This window comes from Calidris pugnax, unplaced genomic scaffold, assembly GCF_001431845.1.
Source record: "Calidris pugnax isolate Ruff unplaced genomic scaffold, ASM143184v1 scaffold99, whole genome shotgun sequence".
Classification (NCBI taxonomy): Eukaryota; Metazoa; Chordata; class Aves; order Charadriiformes; family Scolopacidae; genus Calidris; species Calidris pugnax.
Genome location: NW_015090836.1, coordinates 2583572 through 2599167, shown reverse-complemented (window position 1 = coordinate 2599167; position 15596 = coordinate 2583572). Strand labels below are relative to the sequence as shown.

Sequence of the window (15596 nt, the reverse complement as noted above, 5' to 3'; positions counted from 1 at the left end):
TTTCAGACCTTTTCTTGCTACAGAAAAGAATACAAAAATTCACAGGTGGTTAGCGTGGCATGTTTGTGATTTCAGCTGGTTTTAGACTTGAAGGTTATGAAAATCAGTCATAAAATTCTAGAGAAATTTTACAGTGACTTATAGCTTCAAGGAAAGTACTTACAGCCCTATTATCTTAAAGTAAGATTAATTGTTCCCAATCATATTACTTGAACAAACAAGCATACTGAGACATTCAGAGCTATGTGCAATTGCTGGGTTTCAATGACTCATTAGATGTCAAGATATTTTTGTTTGCAGTTATGGATAGGAAAAGTGAGAATAAAAATCTTGCTTATTTTCGCACACTAAGAAATCCTTCATTTCTAACCCGTTGGAGAAGTGCAAAAAGCAGTAGAGGAAATAACATACACAACGTTTTGACTCTGAAAGGGATTATAAGAATAGGATTCTCTCCCACCCCAGAAAAAAATGCAAATGTATTGGCATTTGCTAAATTAGGTGGGGCTTTTTGTTTATTTGGGTTTTTTTACACTTACCTTCTGAACTTCCTGTGGTAATTCTATCCGTAAAGAATTAACCACCTGCTTAAATGAGAGTTATGACCAACTGAGCACCCAAAAATCTTGGAAACCCATACTAAAGAGCAATTTCCTCAATCTTAGATCCTTTGCACATTCTCGTGGTAGCTCACAGGGCCTCAAAAAAGGACATGAGAATGCAGTCCAGGAGTGCAAAGGGCTTTTAGTCCTCCACGTAAACACCAGCTAGTTCCTCCTGTTGGCAGTCACCCCACAGAGTTCCCTTTTTAATACACAGCATTAGAAAGAGTGCTTTTAGTCCTCCACGTAAACACCAGCTAGTTCCTCCTGTTGGCAGTCATCACAGAGTTCCCTCTTTGATACACAGCATTGGAAAGATTACACAGAATCACAGAATTGTAGGGGTTGGAAGTGACCTTCAGAGATCATCTAGTCCAACCCCCCCGGCCAAAGCACTGTAAACTACATGGAAAATCTCTTTATCGTCTAGTCCAACCCCCCCTGCCAAAGCACTCTAAACTACATGGGAAATCTCTCTACTCTATCCCACTGTCCATGTCTCCATGGACATAGCAATATCTTTTTGCATCATTTTCTGCTTGCAGAAATAGCAATATTCTTCTTGTACTTCACAGCCAACACTGTCTAACATTAGCTCAGTAAAAGCCAGCCTTTCCAAAACAAAATCTACCCAAATGCTTACCAGAAGCAGCAGGCTTGCGGCGCATGGAAGCTCGAATGATATCTGCTCCGTGTATCTTGTCTCTGTGCCTCTTCGACTTCGCTTCGTAAAACCACTGCCCGCTCATATTCTTCAGCTGAACATCATCTTTGACTTTTTCTGGTAAATGCCTGGAAAGAGAAAAAAAAAAAAAGTTAAATAGATGAGATATACACAATCTACTAACCGGATAGAACAGGATAGAAGTCAGATATTTTTTTTTTTTGGTTTTGGGGTGGATTTCTGTTGGTTGTTTTTTTAATCCTAATCTCAGCATGCTATTTCCATCTTCTGACCACTTACTCTCCTTATTTAATTATGAAGGATGACAATGAGCTGGAAAGGGAAGAGCCTCAGCCATATTACCCTCAGAGCATCAGTTGAAGTAACTCTTAAAAAAAAAATAATTTTAAAAATGCTTTGCTCTGATAAACTCTCAAGCAGCGACAGCCCTGGAGAAGTCCCCAATAACTGCAGATCTTGACTTCTTGCCTCCAAAGGTGGGTTTTCCAAGGTTAAAACTGAGAGAAGCCAGCAGAGCAGCATAAGAAATCTGTGCCAGATTTAAGTCTCTGGCTGTTTTGGGTCTCAAAAGATGCCATTTCAGGCTGTTCATACGGCACTACTTTTACACACACATTCCAAAAATGCATTGGAAAGATGGTGCATTTTTTTTTTCTATGGATTACACAAAAATCCTTACATGAATACAATGAGTTATAAAGAAAGAAGGCATCGCGTGGAAGAAACAAAAAAATAAGTTTGTGCAGTTTATTAATTTACATCACATGAACTGCAGCCATTTTCAATGCTGTGAAGCAAATTTTTAATAATTTGATTTCAGGCCTCAGGGTCACCCTGCTTTTATGAAGCATACTTTAACATAAGGAGTTGCCATGTGCAATTTGAGAGGTGGTTTTCTTTCCTCGTTAGGCATATAACACATTAGGCATATGCTTATACATAGCCTGGAGACTAACCTGCAGACCAGGAAAGTTACTACATACATTTAGAGAGTACTTGATCAAAAAAAGTCAAGTCAGGCTTCATCTGCCTTCTCCATTTATGTCCCTTCCTTCAGAAAACAAATTAATAACAGAGCCCAAGGGAGAAACCAAAACAAATCAAGTTACTCAGAGACTTTAAGGCCAAACAGAATCCACATTGCTGTGGGATGGAGCCATCTTCCACAGATAAATCCTTCCAATCACAGACTGGCTTGAGTTGGAAGAGACCTTTAAAGGTCATCTAGTCCAAACCCAAGGAGGTTCTTGCCAGTTTTTAACTGCTCATGAGTTTAGGAGAAGGAACTTTTAGTGCAATCAAGGAGCTATCACGACAGACCTTTTATTACAGGTTGCAGATTTGACGGTCAAGTACAATCATTTGCAGCAAAGCAAGGACACTGAGCCAGTTCCAACCACCACACTGAGACCATTCTCACTTATCACTCAACTTCTCCTGCATCCTTGTACAGCCAGAAATGAAAAGGTTTATTTGAATGCATCAGCTATAATAGAATTTAAGTATCTAAATGGCTTTTTGAAAGTACTGTCAATAGTCAGTCCCTCCTAGGTGTGCAAACAACTTCTCTGTCTCCAATCAGCGACACACAGTTGAGGCTGCCAGGAGTTGAGGTCACCATTGGCATTTTTAATGCCAAGATTCAACAGTCCATAGCAGTACCGTTTAAAATTTGGCCCTCCCTCCTGCTTGTGCTTCTCTAAGAGCCAAAATAGACACCTCTTATACGCTGCAGGTCTTCCAAGTTGGAGCAGGAACACAGCAGTAGCTTCCCTCTGTCCTCAAGCAAATATATTACTCAGGTATGAGCCAACTCCTCATGGCTCAGCCAGTTGATGAGCACAGCCAGCAGGAGCAGTGGAAATACGGCACGCAAGGACTTCTTACCCAGGTGGTTGCTTCTCCCTTTCACCTTCTTTCCCGTGTATTATTTACCTTCTCAGAACAGATGCTCCTTAGGGCTAGGGATTGGCTTCTCAGCTGTTTGCACAGCCTGCAGGGCAGCAGAGCTCGGAGCCCAGCTCCTGCTTCAGGGCAGTGTGACAACACATGCCAAGGGAGGTTCTCCCTAGTGGGAAGGTACTGAGTCACAGGACAAGTATTCAGTGCCCTCACCCTGTTTGATTCAACCCCAGACACTGCTCAAACCTTCCCACCTTTGTATTCAGCCATGGAAACTGGGGTGTGGTGGGAGCCTTCACCAGTGAGCTCAGACCAATAAATGCTGTAGAAGTGGACAGGACCCCAGGCCTCTCAGCTGTGTCAGGCTACTTACCTGCTTCTTGGACTCAGATCTACAACTGAGTAAAATAAGGAGGACAGAGACAGAAATATAGATTTTTTTCATGGCTCTAAACTCTCATTAAATGTCATCCATGGCCAACACAGCGGTCATTATGGCTGAGAGTGAATGTCAGGCACCTTGCTCCCACCCCTGTTTGGTGCCTGTGGAAGTTAGTGTACCTTTACTCCACCAGCTCGAGAGGTCTTTTAGACTTTGGGAGAAAATCACTCTTGCTAACAAAGGTACAAAGATCACAGAATCACAGAATCTTCTAGGTTGGAAGGGACCTCAAAGATCATCTTGTCCAACCGTCAACCTCACTGACAAAAACAGACACCCACACAACAAACAAGAAGCATCACCATCACTAAACCATACCTCCCAGCACTACATCAACCTGTCTTTTGAACACCTCCAGGGATGGTGCCTCAACCACCTCCCTGGGCAGCCCATTCCAATGCTTAATAACCCTTTCAGTGAAAAAATTTTTCCTAATATCCAGCCTGAACCTCCCCTGGCGTAACTTGAGGCCATTTCCTCTTGTCCTGTCGCCTGTGACTTGAGAGAAGAGACCACCCCCCCCCTCTCTACACCCTCCTTTCAGGATGTCCTCAATTTCTCCGGTACTTCCTTCACAAATGACCCACCTGGCTGATAGGGCTTGTATGGTAAGAAGCGACAAAAGCTCACAGCAGCTGAGTTAGAAACTACTTCTTTTGCCTTCTCTTCTCACCTTGATAACACTTTGTTAGCTTGGCTTGCTCTCTTCAAGAGAAGCATTTGGCCTCTCAGTCCCATTTTTTGAGGAACTAAGAGCAACGTAAACATTAGAGCTATTCCCAGGCACTCCACGGCCACAACTAAAGCAGCAGATTTCCCCCATCAGAAAGACAATTGGTTTTAAGTCTTGGCAGGGGAAGAGGCTTTCACGAAGTCTGCGTTCAACACCACATCACAGACTTGGCATAAAAAACAGCTGCTGAGGTTGCAACGGGGAATTTTTACAATGCTACTTGAATTCTCAAGCTCAGGCCTTGGGAGTAACATCAAACTGCTTGTACCATGTGGGCCTGTTGGACTGCCAGGTGTCAGATTTAGGTTGTGCTTTACCTTAAAGGGAACTGTGGAGAAATGAGGCTACAGCCATGGTTTTCCACCGGTGCATACGCCTCCCAGCACACCACAACGGGATCAGAAGCCAAGAGTTGATTCTACACCAGCTCCCCAGTCAACAGAAAGCCCAAGGAAGTTGTCATTACCTTATTTTCTTCTTGGTGACCAAAGAACTAGTAGGCATCCAGATTAAGACTCAGATTGCAGGCTCAGTTGCCAAGTTTGCAATGAGGAGAAAAGGCAATCACAGCTTTACATACGATCTAAGCACATATTTCTGGAGTCCCTCAGTGGTCTGTTGAAATGCCAGTTAGCCTACGTTGCACTTTTCAGCATCAAACAGCCCAGAGATATAATAAAACTGGTGCCTGTATCTTCTATAGGAACATTAAACTCAAGAAAATGATAGTACATAGTTAAAAGGAATTAATTTTAAAATACTTTTATAAAACAATCAAGTTCCCCTATTACTAAATGTGATTTTCCTCTATGCCTAGACGAAATATTTTTGATGGCAAGATGACCAATTTTTCATCCCACTAAGGCATCAAGTACACACAGAATTGCACTGATGGAGCACACAAAGCAAGTGTCTGGCACTCTGCAGGCAAACAGAAAATCTCCACACGTATTAATGGGGTTGTCTCTCCCCACCTCCGAAACATCTGATAGTGGGCTAAATCACATATAAGGCAGGAAATCTGCTCTGATATTATCAGTCCCTGTCAACCTTCCTATCAGTAAATCTGGAATGGTTTATCTTAAGCTTTGTAGGTTACTATAATAGCTCATTGCATGTTGGGGCGACGTGATAATGACTTCTGTTTCATTTTTTGAAACAACAGTATTTACATCCCTATCTCTCAAGCTGTTCAGCTACACCTCCTCAGTGTCTCGTAATTCCTTCCCCTGGACCCCCCTTATTCAGGGTCCAAATTACAAACCACCACCACAGGATTTGCAAGTTGGGACAATTAACACCTTCATAATTTCTTTTAATGCCTTATTCCACAATTGACAGCTTAAATGGAGCTTTTAGGGCAGGACAGTCTGTGTGGTGCCAGCACATTCTGGGCCTTCTTGTTTTAAAGGTGATTTAAACATTTCTGAGTTTATGTTTGGCTCAAAGAGACAGATTCATTAACATCTCACACCCCCTATTCTGAATGTATGAAAAAAGCATCCCATAAAATAAAGGCTTTTTAAAACCTTATACCACCACCTTATCTACAAATTCAAGTCCAAAACCTCCCTCCTGCAAATGAAATATCAAATGAGTGGAGAAGGTGGAAAGAGAGAGAGGCTTTTGAGGAATTCATCCTCACTTCCATTTGCTGCAAGCGTAACAACAAACCCTAAACCAACAAAAAGATAACAAAGGATTTAGGTTCGGCATCACCTACCAAACACAGACAAGAAAATTTTCATATCATCACTCGTGCAAGAAGAGGAGGAAAAGAACATTGCACCAGGCATTCTAAGTGTCAGACTTGCTGATTATTTTTTTTTTTTTCCTTCTTTGAGAGTGGGGAACAACCATAAAAGGTTTACAAGGCAAAAGGAGTAACTGTTTAAACATTCCCCTTTGCATGAGCATGCCTCTTTAGCCCACACATATTTAGATAAGATGTAGGAAAAAAAGTCTGTTCTGGCATTTGTTAGAGAACTACACCCCAAACATTTATAATGGGCAGCCCTGAGTCAGGAATATGGATTATTCCTTTTGTGTGGTAGCTGCACGCATATGGTTTAAGGAATGAAGCAATATAGTTTTAAACTGGTTAAGGGCAATCCTAGGAAGAATAAACCAAACCAATGGGTTTATGCAGCCTTTTCCCATCCTTGTCATCATACCTCAGCAGCAGCACCTCTTTAATTCTTGCCTTTGGGGTCTCTTCGGAGAGCAAGGTTTTCAGTAGGTAGAAGCAGGTGGAGACATGAGGAAAAGAGAATCTAGTTCTGGTTGTAATCCTGCATGTTCTTCCATTTTATGCCTATTCAGATGTCTGGGCATGTTAGGTCTGCTAACAATATCCTGATGATTCAATCTCAGCTAGTATCTTGCCTTTGGATCCTTGGAGAACTAACTAGTCAGCAAGTCTTGATGACTAACAAGACAAACTGATATTTATTCTAAAATCAGAAGGGAAGACAGAAGCATCCAGGCCTGGAGCATTAGAATGAATGAGTTAGACAGTTGAGGGACAACTCAATTGATTTTGGAAAGGAAGAATCTAAAGCAGGTAGCTCTGTTGCCCATTGAAGTATGTAAATTTGTTTAGTCATTTCTTACTATACAGAAGGTTAACTTCATTCCATTCAGGAAATCAGTAGCAATACCGTTGAGGTTACGGGGTACAGGAGGCAGGAGTCTTTCAAGGTCTGTCAGTCCTCACAGTTTCCATTAGCTTCCACTTGCCTCACTTCTATAAGAAACTTCCATACTTTAGTTTCTCTGTTTGTTTTAAAGGATCTGCACAGAGGCTTCTTAATGGCTCCACCTCCCTCTTGATACACAACCCAAGTAAACCTGCCGTGGAAAAAGACAACCAACCAAACAACAAAACCTTCACAACGAAGGAAGAGCTACCCTGTGACAACACACCTTTGGTATTTGAATCAGCCTGGAGAGCAGTACAGGTTGACCAAAATCTGAGGAGGAGAGGTTGCTAGAAAGTAGGTGCATTCACGCACAGGTTTTGCTGAAACACAGTGTTCCCAGTACTTTATAGGCTTTAAAAATAGACGTATAAAATATAAAACCAGCCCTGATCAAATGACAACTCACCAGAGGAAGATGAAAACAGTCCTGCTTTTCTAACTGGCTCTTCACAAGGTAGTTCACTGTTAATTTGGTCTGATGAACGTGGCAGAAAACATAGAGGATGCAGAAAAGCTTTCTGAAGGACATATATCCCCTTATTTTTTTGTCTTTGCAGTGAGAAATGGAGACTTTGGCCAAAAAAAAGGCGTTTGCTCTGAATAGATTTTTAGAGGTGGGAGAGGGGGACTGGGATTTTTTTAAAAAAAATACATCTCTGGAGATCAACATCCAACCTCCTCATGAAACCCACAGTCATTGTCATGTCAGTGGCTTTGTTAAAAAGGACAAATAATAAAATACACATTTTGGTAGAGAATAAAATTTCTCTATTTCTGAATAGTCACTGTATTTGGAAAGTCACATTTGGTGCTAAGCAATGTCCATAATGGGTAATTAATCCAGAAGACATGAGCTTATCCTTTTCCACCTAGACAGATGTACCTCACAGCCTAAAGAGGAATGTTCTTATCTGGATGTATTTAGGTACCTACACACCTGAGAAACCAGCAACTGATACTTTGACTTTTGACAAACATCTCAGAAATTCTGCCCCATTAACACATTAAACCAAACATTAAAAAAAAAAAAAAAAAAAAAACCCTATATGGATGTATTTAGGTACCTACACACCTGAGAAACCAGCAACTGATACTTTGACTTTTGACAAACATCTCAGAAATTCTGCCCCATTAACACCAAAAAAAACAAAAAAAAAAAAAAAAAAAAAAAAAGACCCTATAATTTTTAAACTGCTAAAACTCAAAGAGGAAAAAAAAATATAGACCAAGTGCAATTTATTTGAGAAAAGGTTGTTGCTAAATTGACATGCTGGATCCCCTCTGTCTTTGGCAATGGGAAATGCCCTGAGCTGCTTTCATCTCATGCAACCACCACACAAAGCCAAGCAAAGGAAGGAAAGTCCAGGTAGCAGATGAGGCCAGTCTTAGCCCAAAGCTCCTTTGGGGGAGTGCTCCAGGTTGTTCACAGTGTGATGGAGCTCTTTCTCCTTCAGCTGATCTGTCCAGTGAGAAAGAAATCAGTCAACTAAGGGCATGAGGAAAGTACTCACAGGACACCCCTGATTTGGCTGAAGGCAATCTCCAAGCACGTGCTCTCACGTATACTCTTTGACCATCTGCACATTATAGTCACTAACAAGTAAGCCCATTAAAAGTTAATTAGAAGTCCCTGGTATGACCAGGTATATGATTTCAGAACTAGTTATAAAAATTGCATGAATTCCAATTAATAACAAATAATTTCTTTTTCTCCTATAATGTGTCTGAACAATGTGTGAAAGCAGATTCTCTGTTTGACGAGTAAATACTAAGATCTCTCAGTCTGAGTTTTCAGCAAGAGTTCATGCCACCCAACTCTTAGTGCCTTACAATAAATCAACCTACTGAGATATTTTTGTCACTAAGGGCAGAGTTAATTTCAGATTAAAAAGCTTTGCTCACATTGTAAGCAAGCTCCTTGTTGACACAAATGTATAATCTAAAAATACAAGAATTAAATACGCCACAAAGTGAGTTTAGGTTTTTCTAGTGTGCTTTTAAAAATCAGCTCCATAAGAATTGTGAGCTTTATTTTCTTATTAGTCACACTTGTTTATTATTACTGGACTAATTTCAATCCACTGAAGCTCAAGGATAACATCAGTACCCCATACCCCAAGAACCACCTCTGAATGGTGTTGCTAGAGGGGATGCTCTGTGCTCTGACAGGATCTTAACATATCCTTAGCCCTAAATTTAGAGAAAGTTATTGCTATTTGTGGCATCCCTGATCCAAAGCCCACGGAGGCTTTCGAAAAATTTCAGTGTGGATCAGAAGGGATGATGGGATGATGGCCAGGCTGAGAGACCTCAATTAGACACACATTCCATTCACTGGTCAACACAGAATGCAGAACACACCAAAGCACACTGTGTTCCTTGCCTGTAAGCCACACCTCTTCCACATCTTATTTTTCTATTCATTTACTAATGCCCAAACTTTTATCGCAAAATAGTGCAAGTGATACATATTAAGGGGTTTATAAGAAAAAGGGGTGGAGAACAGGTAAAATGAACATTTTTTTTGTGGAGCTTTAGCTTTACAAAGATTCCCTTGGTATCATATGGCAATGAGAAAGAGTGATACTTCAAAATTATGAAGTTGTAATTGGTGCCTAGTTACTAAATTATGCAGACACTTCCAAGCTGCTACAATCAATTAGTGGATACTGAGGACTCATTTTGAAAATTTCTAGAACATTTGGAAGAAATAACCTGGAGGCAGAGTAAGAAAAATTAGTAATTCTTTTCAGAAATGAGAAGGTCATGTCTCTAAGGCAGCATCTCTAAACTCTTCTGTCTTCAACCAGCCCTTTAAACTTGAACTGAAATTTTAATTAGAAATTGATTGATTAATTTGAACCCATGTTCAAAACCATCTCCACCTGGGACTTGCCTCTGCTAAGTGCTCCCTCAAAACTGTTACAGCTAACAGAAAAGGATTTTATAAAGATTTTAAGAATGTTTTCTGGTGACAGTCATTGAATGTCATTTTTACACTACAGGGTGAGTTCTGTACCCCCAATGCCAATATTCCACTCACCCTGAATACCTGAATACCCACAATATCTGAATATCCACAATACCTGAAACATATCCCATCCTAAGAAACAAAATCAACACAAAAACACCTTCTGACAGTCTACAATATAAGAAAAACTGCCTTGAAAAGTGACTGAAGAATCAAAAATCATTTACACTAAGGTTCCAACAGCCTCATGCTCTCACTGAACATGAGAAAAGGTTAAGAGTCCGTAGCACCCAGCAGAATCAGCTCCCTGAAGCTTTCTCTTTTTGTTCTGCAGTGCCACACCAAGGTATGTATCACAGGGGTTTGGCACACAGCGGTCACCACCCGCCACACAAACAACTCCACAGCAGAATTTCCCTATCACTGGCCCTCCTCCAGTTTACCCAACGAGCAAACAATCCCAAACCCAGCCCACAAGAGCAATGCCAGGAGGTTCTGCTGGGAAGGACCGAGAGCCACAGCAGGGAAGCCTGTCCTAAAGGAGACCACAACAACTTTCTGCCCCAGACACGCTGGTGCCGGGGGACCAGCTGCTCCACCACACGAGAGTCACCCAACCACAATGCAGAACTGCAGATAGATTTCTGATCCACGTTGCTGTCTCCAGAAAGGGCCTGAAACTGTGTTAATTCTGAACTACGCAACTGTAAAAAGAGTGAAGGGCTGTGCTGAGGCTACTGCAGGAAATCCAGTTATGTGCTTAGCCCACTCATTTATTCAATACCTGACACCCAGCTGGAGCAGGGTATAGCAGAGATTCCTGGACAGGAGTAAAGACAACAACAACAACAACAACAAAATAAGTCAGTCAGCAATCTGATGAAAACCAGCTTCTATTCTTGACAAGTTGTCACTCAGCTCTTCCACTTTATGCTGGTTTTCCCCTCCTCAGCAACTCTGCCATTCAGGGGCTGGCAGCAGCTTCTGCTTTAATGAAGCCAAGAAAGGCATCCCCACTCATTTATTCAATACCTGACACCCAGCTGGAGCAGGGTATAGCAGAGATTCCTGGACAGGAGTAAAGACAACAACAACAACAACAACAAAATAAGTCAGTCAGCAATCTGATGAAAACCAGCTTCTATTCTTGACAAGTTGTCACTCAGCTCTTCCACTTTATGCTGGTTTTCCCCTCCTCAGCAACTCTGCCATTCAGGGGCTGGCAGCAGCTTCTGCTTTAATGAAGCCAGGAAAGGCATCTTCTAGCGCTGGGAATAAAAAAGGCTGCAATGTTTTCTTGCGCTGGGAATAAAAAAGGCTGCAATGTTTTTTTATTTCCTTGCATTCCACCCTCTTGTCATCTGAGATTTATTCATCACCCTCTTGCCTGGGAGAAGAAAATGTCAATATCCCCTTTCCTCTGGGACAGAGGTCAAAGAGGAAGCAGACATGCTGTTCCCAAAACGATGCCGTTCCTAAAATTACCTGCCTGATTCAGAGCAGCACAAGAGGAGCCACAGGATGGGGCAAACACTTATTGCAGCACTCAACAAGCCAGGAGTTAAAGCAGGCCGCCTGCTTCGGCCAGTCTAACCTGCAGAGTTTTACTACAGGTAAGCAATATTAGGAGCTGTTGGCAGAGAAGGGACACCATCAGGTGGTTTGTAAAATTCCACTAGGAAGTTGCTCAAAGAGGATTTTTGTCATGTTACCGGTTTGTCCACGCTCCAGGAACACAGCACGGATTATTAGAACACCCTTCAAACCTCAGAATTTCTGTTAGAAGGAAAAAGATCATATTAAAAGACTTCCCTTCTATACACATACAAACAACACTTTGTCAGGGTGTGATGTTTGTTTGATGACATTTGATCCCAGCTCTTGGAATCTTCCAGGTGTGCAGGACTGTAGAATTCAAACTAAAACATTGCATCTCTTTGGCTGGAGATATAATTCCAGTAGTGTTTTAATACATAATATATAAAAAGCAAGTTTGATGTGCCACATGGACGCAGAAAAATCAGTTTCAGATGTTAACTTCAAGCTTGTGAGAAGTTATAATATTCGGAAACCAGAAGAGACATTTTATTGTACAAACAAACATGCTGATTACAGGCTGCTACAAGCTGCAGTCCCTTGCATTTTCCACCACACCCTCTTGAACTTGAATTACAAATGGGAAAAGTGAAGTTACACAGACAAAAATACTCATAGACAGCCCTTTCAGACCACTACTGAGAGCGGCTTTTTTCTTTTTTCATTTTCTGTTCCAGGAAGGGTTCCTTTCCCCAGATACTGTTTTCAAACTCACATCTACGATTACTTTCCCTGAGCACTTTCAGACCTGGTAGGGTACACCTACACAGAGGACATCTGTCAACAAATATTTCTCAGAAATCAGAAGAGAACCATCACAAATCCATCACAGTTGGAATAATTTCAAAACATTTAAATAGGAAATATATGTCTTCATGAGGAACAATGCAATGAGAAAGAATCCTAGAGAAGATGAACCACTGAGAGAAAACCCTGCCTCAGCAGAGACCTGTGAACACTTCTTTGTGTCACAGCACTTCGACCTTTCAGCATCTGAGGATCCTTTTTTCATTATTCAGTCCCTTGTCATTTTGTGTACCTGTAATGGATACTTTCCTTCACACTGAAAAACAAAGCCTGACAACTAAAACCCTCGTTCTTGAGCAGGTATCCATCTGGTTTAGCTGAATCCACCATTCAACTACGACTTGTACTTGGATAGATGGCTTTCTCAAAGTCAAGTCACCTGGGCAGTACTGCTTTCCATGCATCCATCTCTATTCGTGGCAGTTACCCTAATAGTAGCTCTAGGAAAAACTCCCAGCACACAAAATACTCCAGAATAACACCACCCTGATCTGTCTGTGACACTACAAAGAAAACAGGGAGCAATTTTCTGCTTTAGGCACAGACTGCAAGGACTTCTTTTGGCAATGGAGCGTAGCATTGGTACCTCATCTGGACTGCAGCTCCAATGCTCTGCATATTTGAGGTATAGCTTCATCTCTCGGATATATTGCTGAGTTTTTTCTTTGCTTGGGGCACCAGTGCTCTTTTTGAAGCAAATCCCCCACTTATTATGCATTAGTTCAGTCTGCAGAGGTTTTGATATTTGCAAACTGGATGCTTTTCTGAAGAAACCGAGACAGATGCATGTCAAGCTAGATGTGTACTAGGTGTGCTTGGCCCTTGGGACTTGTAAGGGTCCAAATCAACAGTTAAGTCTTTTGGCCAGTAACGAATCATTTGTGTGGTAGAGGCATTTTATCCGCACACTGTACTAAATTTAGTCCACAGTAAAAATCTCTAAACCACATATATCGTGGAATATGGGTCCCCCAGCAACAACTGTTTTTATCTACTCCTATGCTCTGAATAACTTCAGAAGATGGACTGTGTAGGTCTTCCCAGGTGCTAAATCCCTTACCTGACTCTCTCTTCTTCAGCTCTCTTTAGTTCTGCATCCCGTTGCAGCACCTTCATTATTGCCTCTTGTTCCTCCTCTGTTAGGAAGCTTAGGTCAATCATCTTCTTGTGTGAGGGGGGGGCTGGTGGCGTGTCCAGGAAGATCTTAAATCCTGCTGAGGATAGGCTTGTAGTCCACTTTAAAGGTATGGAAAAAGATAAGTCTCTTCCAGCAGGCACTGAGAAAACTGAACCAGGTTACAGTCAGGGGTTTAAAGAGCCCCAAATATTGCTTTCTTGCAGTAGAGTATGCACGTGCTTCCCTAGATGAGGGACTTTTGACAAAACATTGTATTCCTGCTTGCCATCATAATGGTGTCTTCTCAGCTTGTCCTCTCAGCTCTGCTTCCTGGAGTAACAGTTCATTGACCCAGCACATCCAGTGTTTAAGAACAAACAAAACATCCCTAAAACGAGACAAGGAAGAACAAGCTGTAATATCGGGGATCAGGGAAGTAGATTATGTATGCATTTTTTAATTAAAAGAAACAAGTTTTTCAGTGCTATTAAACTACTTTGTGAAGTTCAAATGGTCACTTCAAGTCAAACCTGTTTTACAGGTCTCTTGAACAAGGTGGCCATGAAAATATATTCCTTTCCTATATGGCAACTCACACCCTGAAACACAGAATCAAGTGTCACTCAAATGATACATTTTTAAATAGGTGCATTTGAAGTTGTCCTTTAAGTCAACAGAACAATTTGTTGGGGGAGGGGGGAGAGAGAACAACCAACACATGGACAGGACCAAGAACACTTACCACATTCATTTAAAGTAAAAAAAAATATAAAAAAACCAACCAACCAAAAAAAAAACAAACCAACAAGACACAAAGCATGTATTGACATTATATTGAAGAGCACCCAAGAAATCTGTGTCTATGGTTATCACATACAAATAGACAAGATCCAGATATCTCTGAGGAAAAATTCACTGCTGATTCACAGCAGAGCAGTGGACAGAGAAAGGCAGCTCAATATACATCCGTCAAATAGACAAGATCCAGATATCTCTGAGGACAGAGAGAGGCAGCTCAATATGCATCCATGGTGTTCACCTTCTGCCAGCATAGACTTGAATCACAGAATCATCTAGGTTGGAAGGGACCTTAAAGATCATCTAGTCCAACCATCAACCTAACTCTGACAAAAAAAATAAATAAGAAATAAGCAATAAAAAAAATAATCACTAAACCATATTTCTGAGGACCATGTCAACCCATCTCTTGAACACCTCTAGGGATGGTGCCTCAACCACTTCCCTGGGCAGCCTATTCCAGTGCTGGATAATGTGGACTTGGATCACGTCCACAAATTCTCTTCACGAGGTTGGGGTTTATTTATTTAAAGAAAGGTTGCCTGAACTCCAGAAACAGGAGACTTATAGGAAAAAAACCCCCAACGACTTGGACTGAACTCACGAGCTTGCCATGCTGGTTTACTTATCATTAGCACGTTTCTAGGACACTGCAGTGCTGGATAATGTGGACTTGGATCACGTCCACAAATTCTCTTCACGAGGTTGGGGTTTATTTATTTAAAGAAAGGTTGCCTGAACTCCAGAAACAGGAGACTTATAGGAAAAAAACCCCCAACGACTTGGACTGAACTCACGAGCTTGCCATGCAGGTTTACTTATCATTAGCACGTTTCTAGGACACCATCTTTAGCAAGTCTCCAACCAAACAGAGCAAAAGAATCATCCCATGAGGGCAAGCCATTGAACTTCTGGACCCCATTCCACTCCTACCAAACAGCGTGCCTCACTCTCCGCACCTGTCTTCCCACTCCAAGCCTTCAAAGACTCCTTTCTCCTTCCAGGAGATCAGAAAGGCAGCAATCATCACAAGCCCTGGAGGAAAACCCTTGAGGAGGTCCTCAGAAAGTTGCCAAATGCAACACATTGCAGCAGTGAGATGGGAATGTGTTAGAGGAATTTGTGTACTCTAGTTCAAGACATAGGGATCATGAGACATTGTACCAATTTGAGAACTTTCTGCAGGATTTTGTCTTCTATTTGTAATAAAAAAAAGCTTCTCACATGCTACTCAGGATTAA

The 15596-nt window shown here is 41.5% G+C and overlaps 1 protein-coding gene across 1 annotated transcript; it reads right to left on the bottom strand.

Moving 5' to 3' along the window:
• Nucleotides 1–539: 539 nt before the first annotated feature.
• LOC106887804 (synaptotagmin-like protein 2) lies at nucleotides 540–13940 on the bottom strand (the record flags this gene model as incomplete). The annotated part of the gene is made up of 3 exons (XM_014941543.1): nucleotides 13501–13940; nucleotides 1246–1394; nucleotides 540–562 (listed from the first exon to the last, which is right to left on the bottom strand). Coding segments are annotated over exons 1-3 (273 nt in total), but the record flags the coding sequence as incomplete, so codon positions are not given.
• Between the last annotated feature and the right edge of the window lie 1656 nt (nucleotides 13941–15596).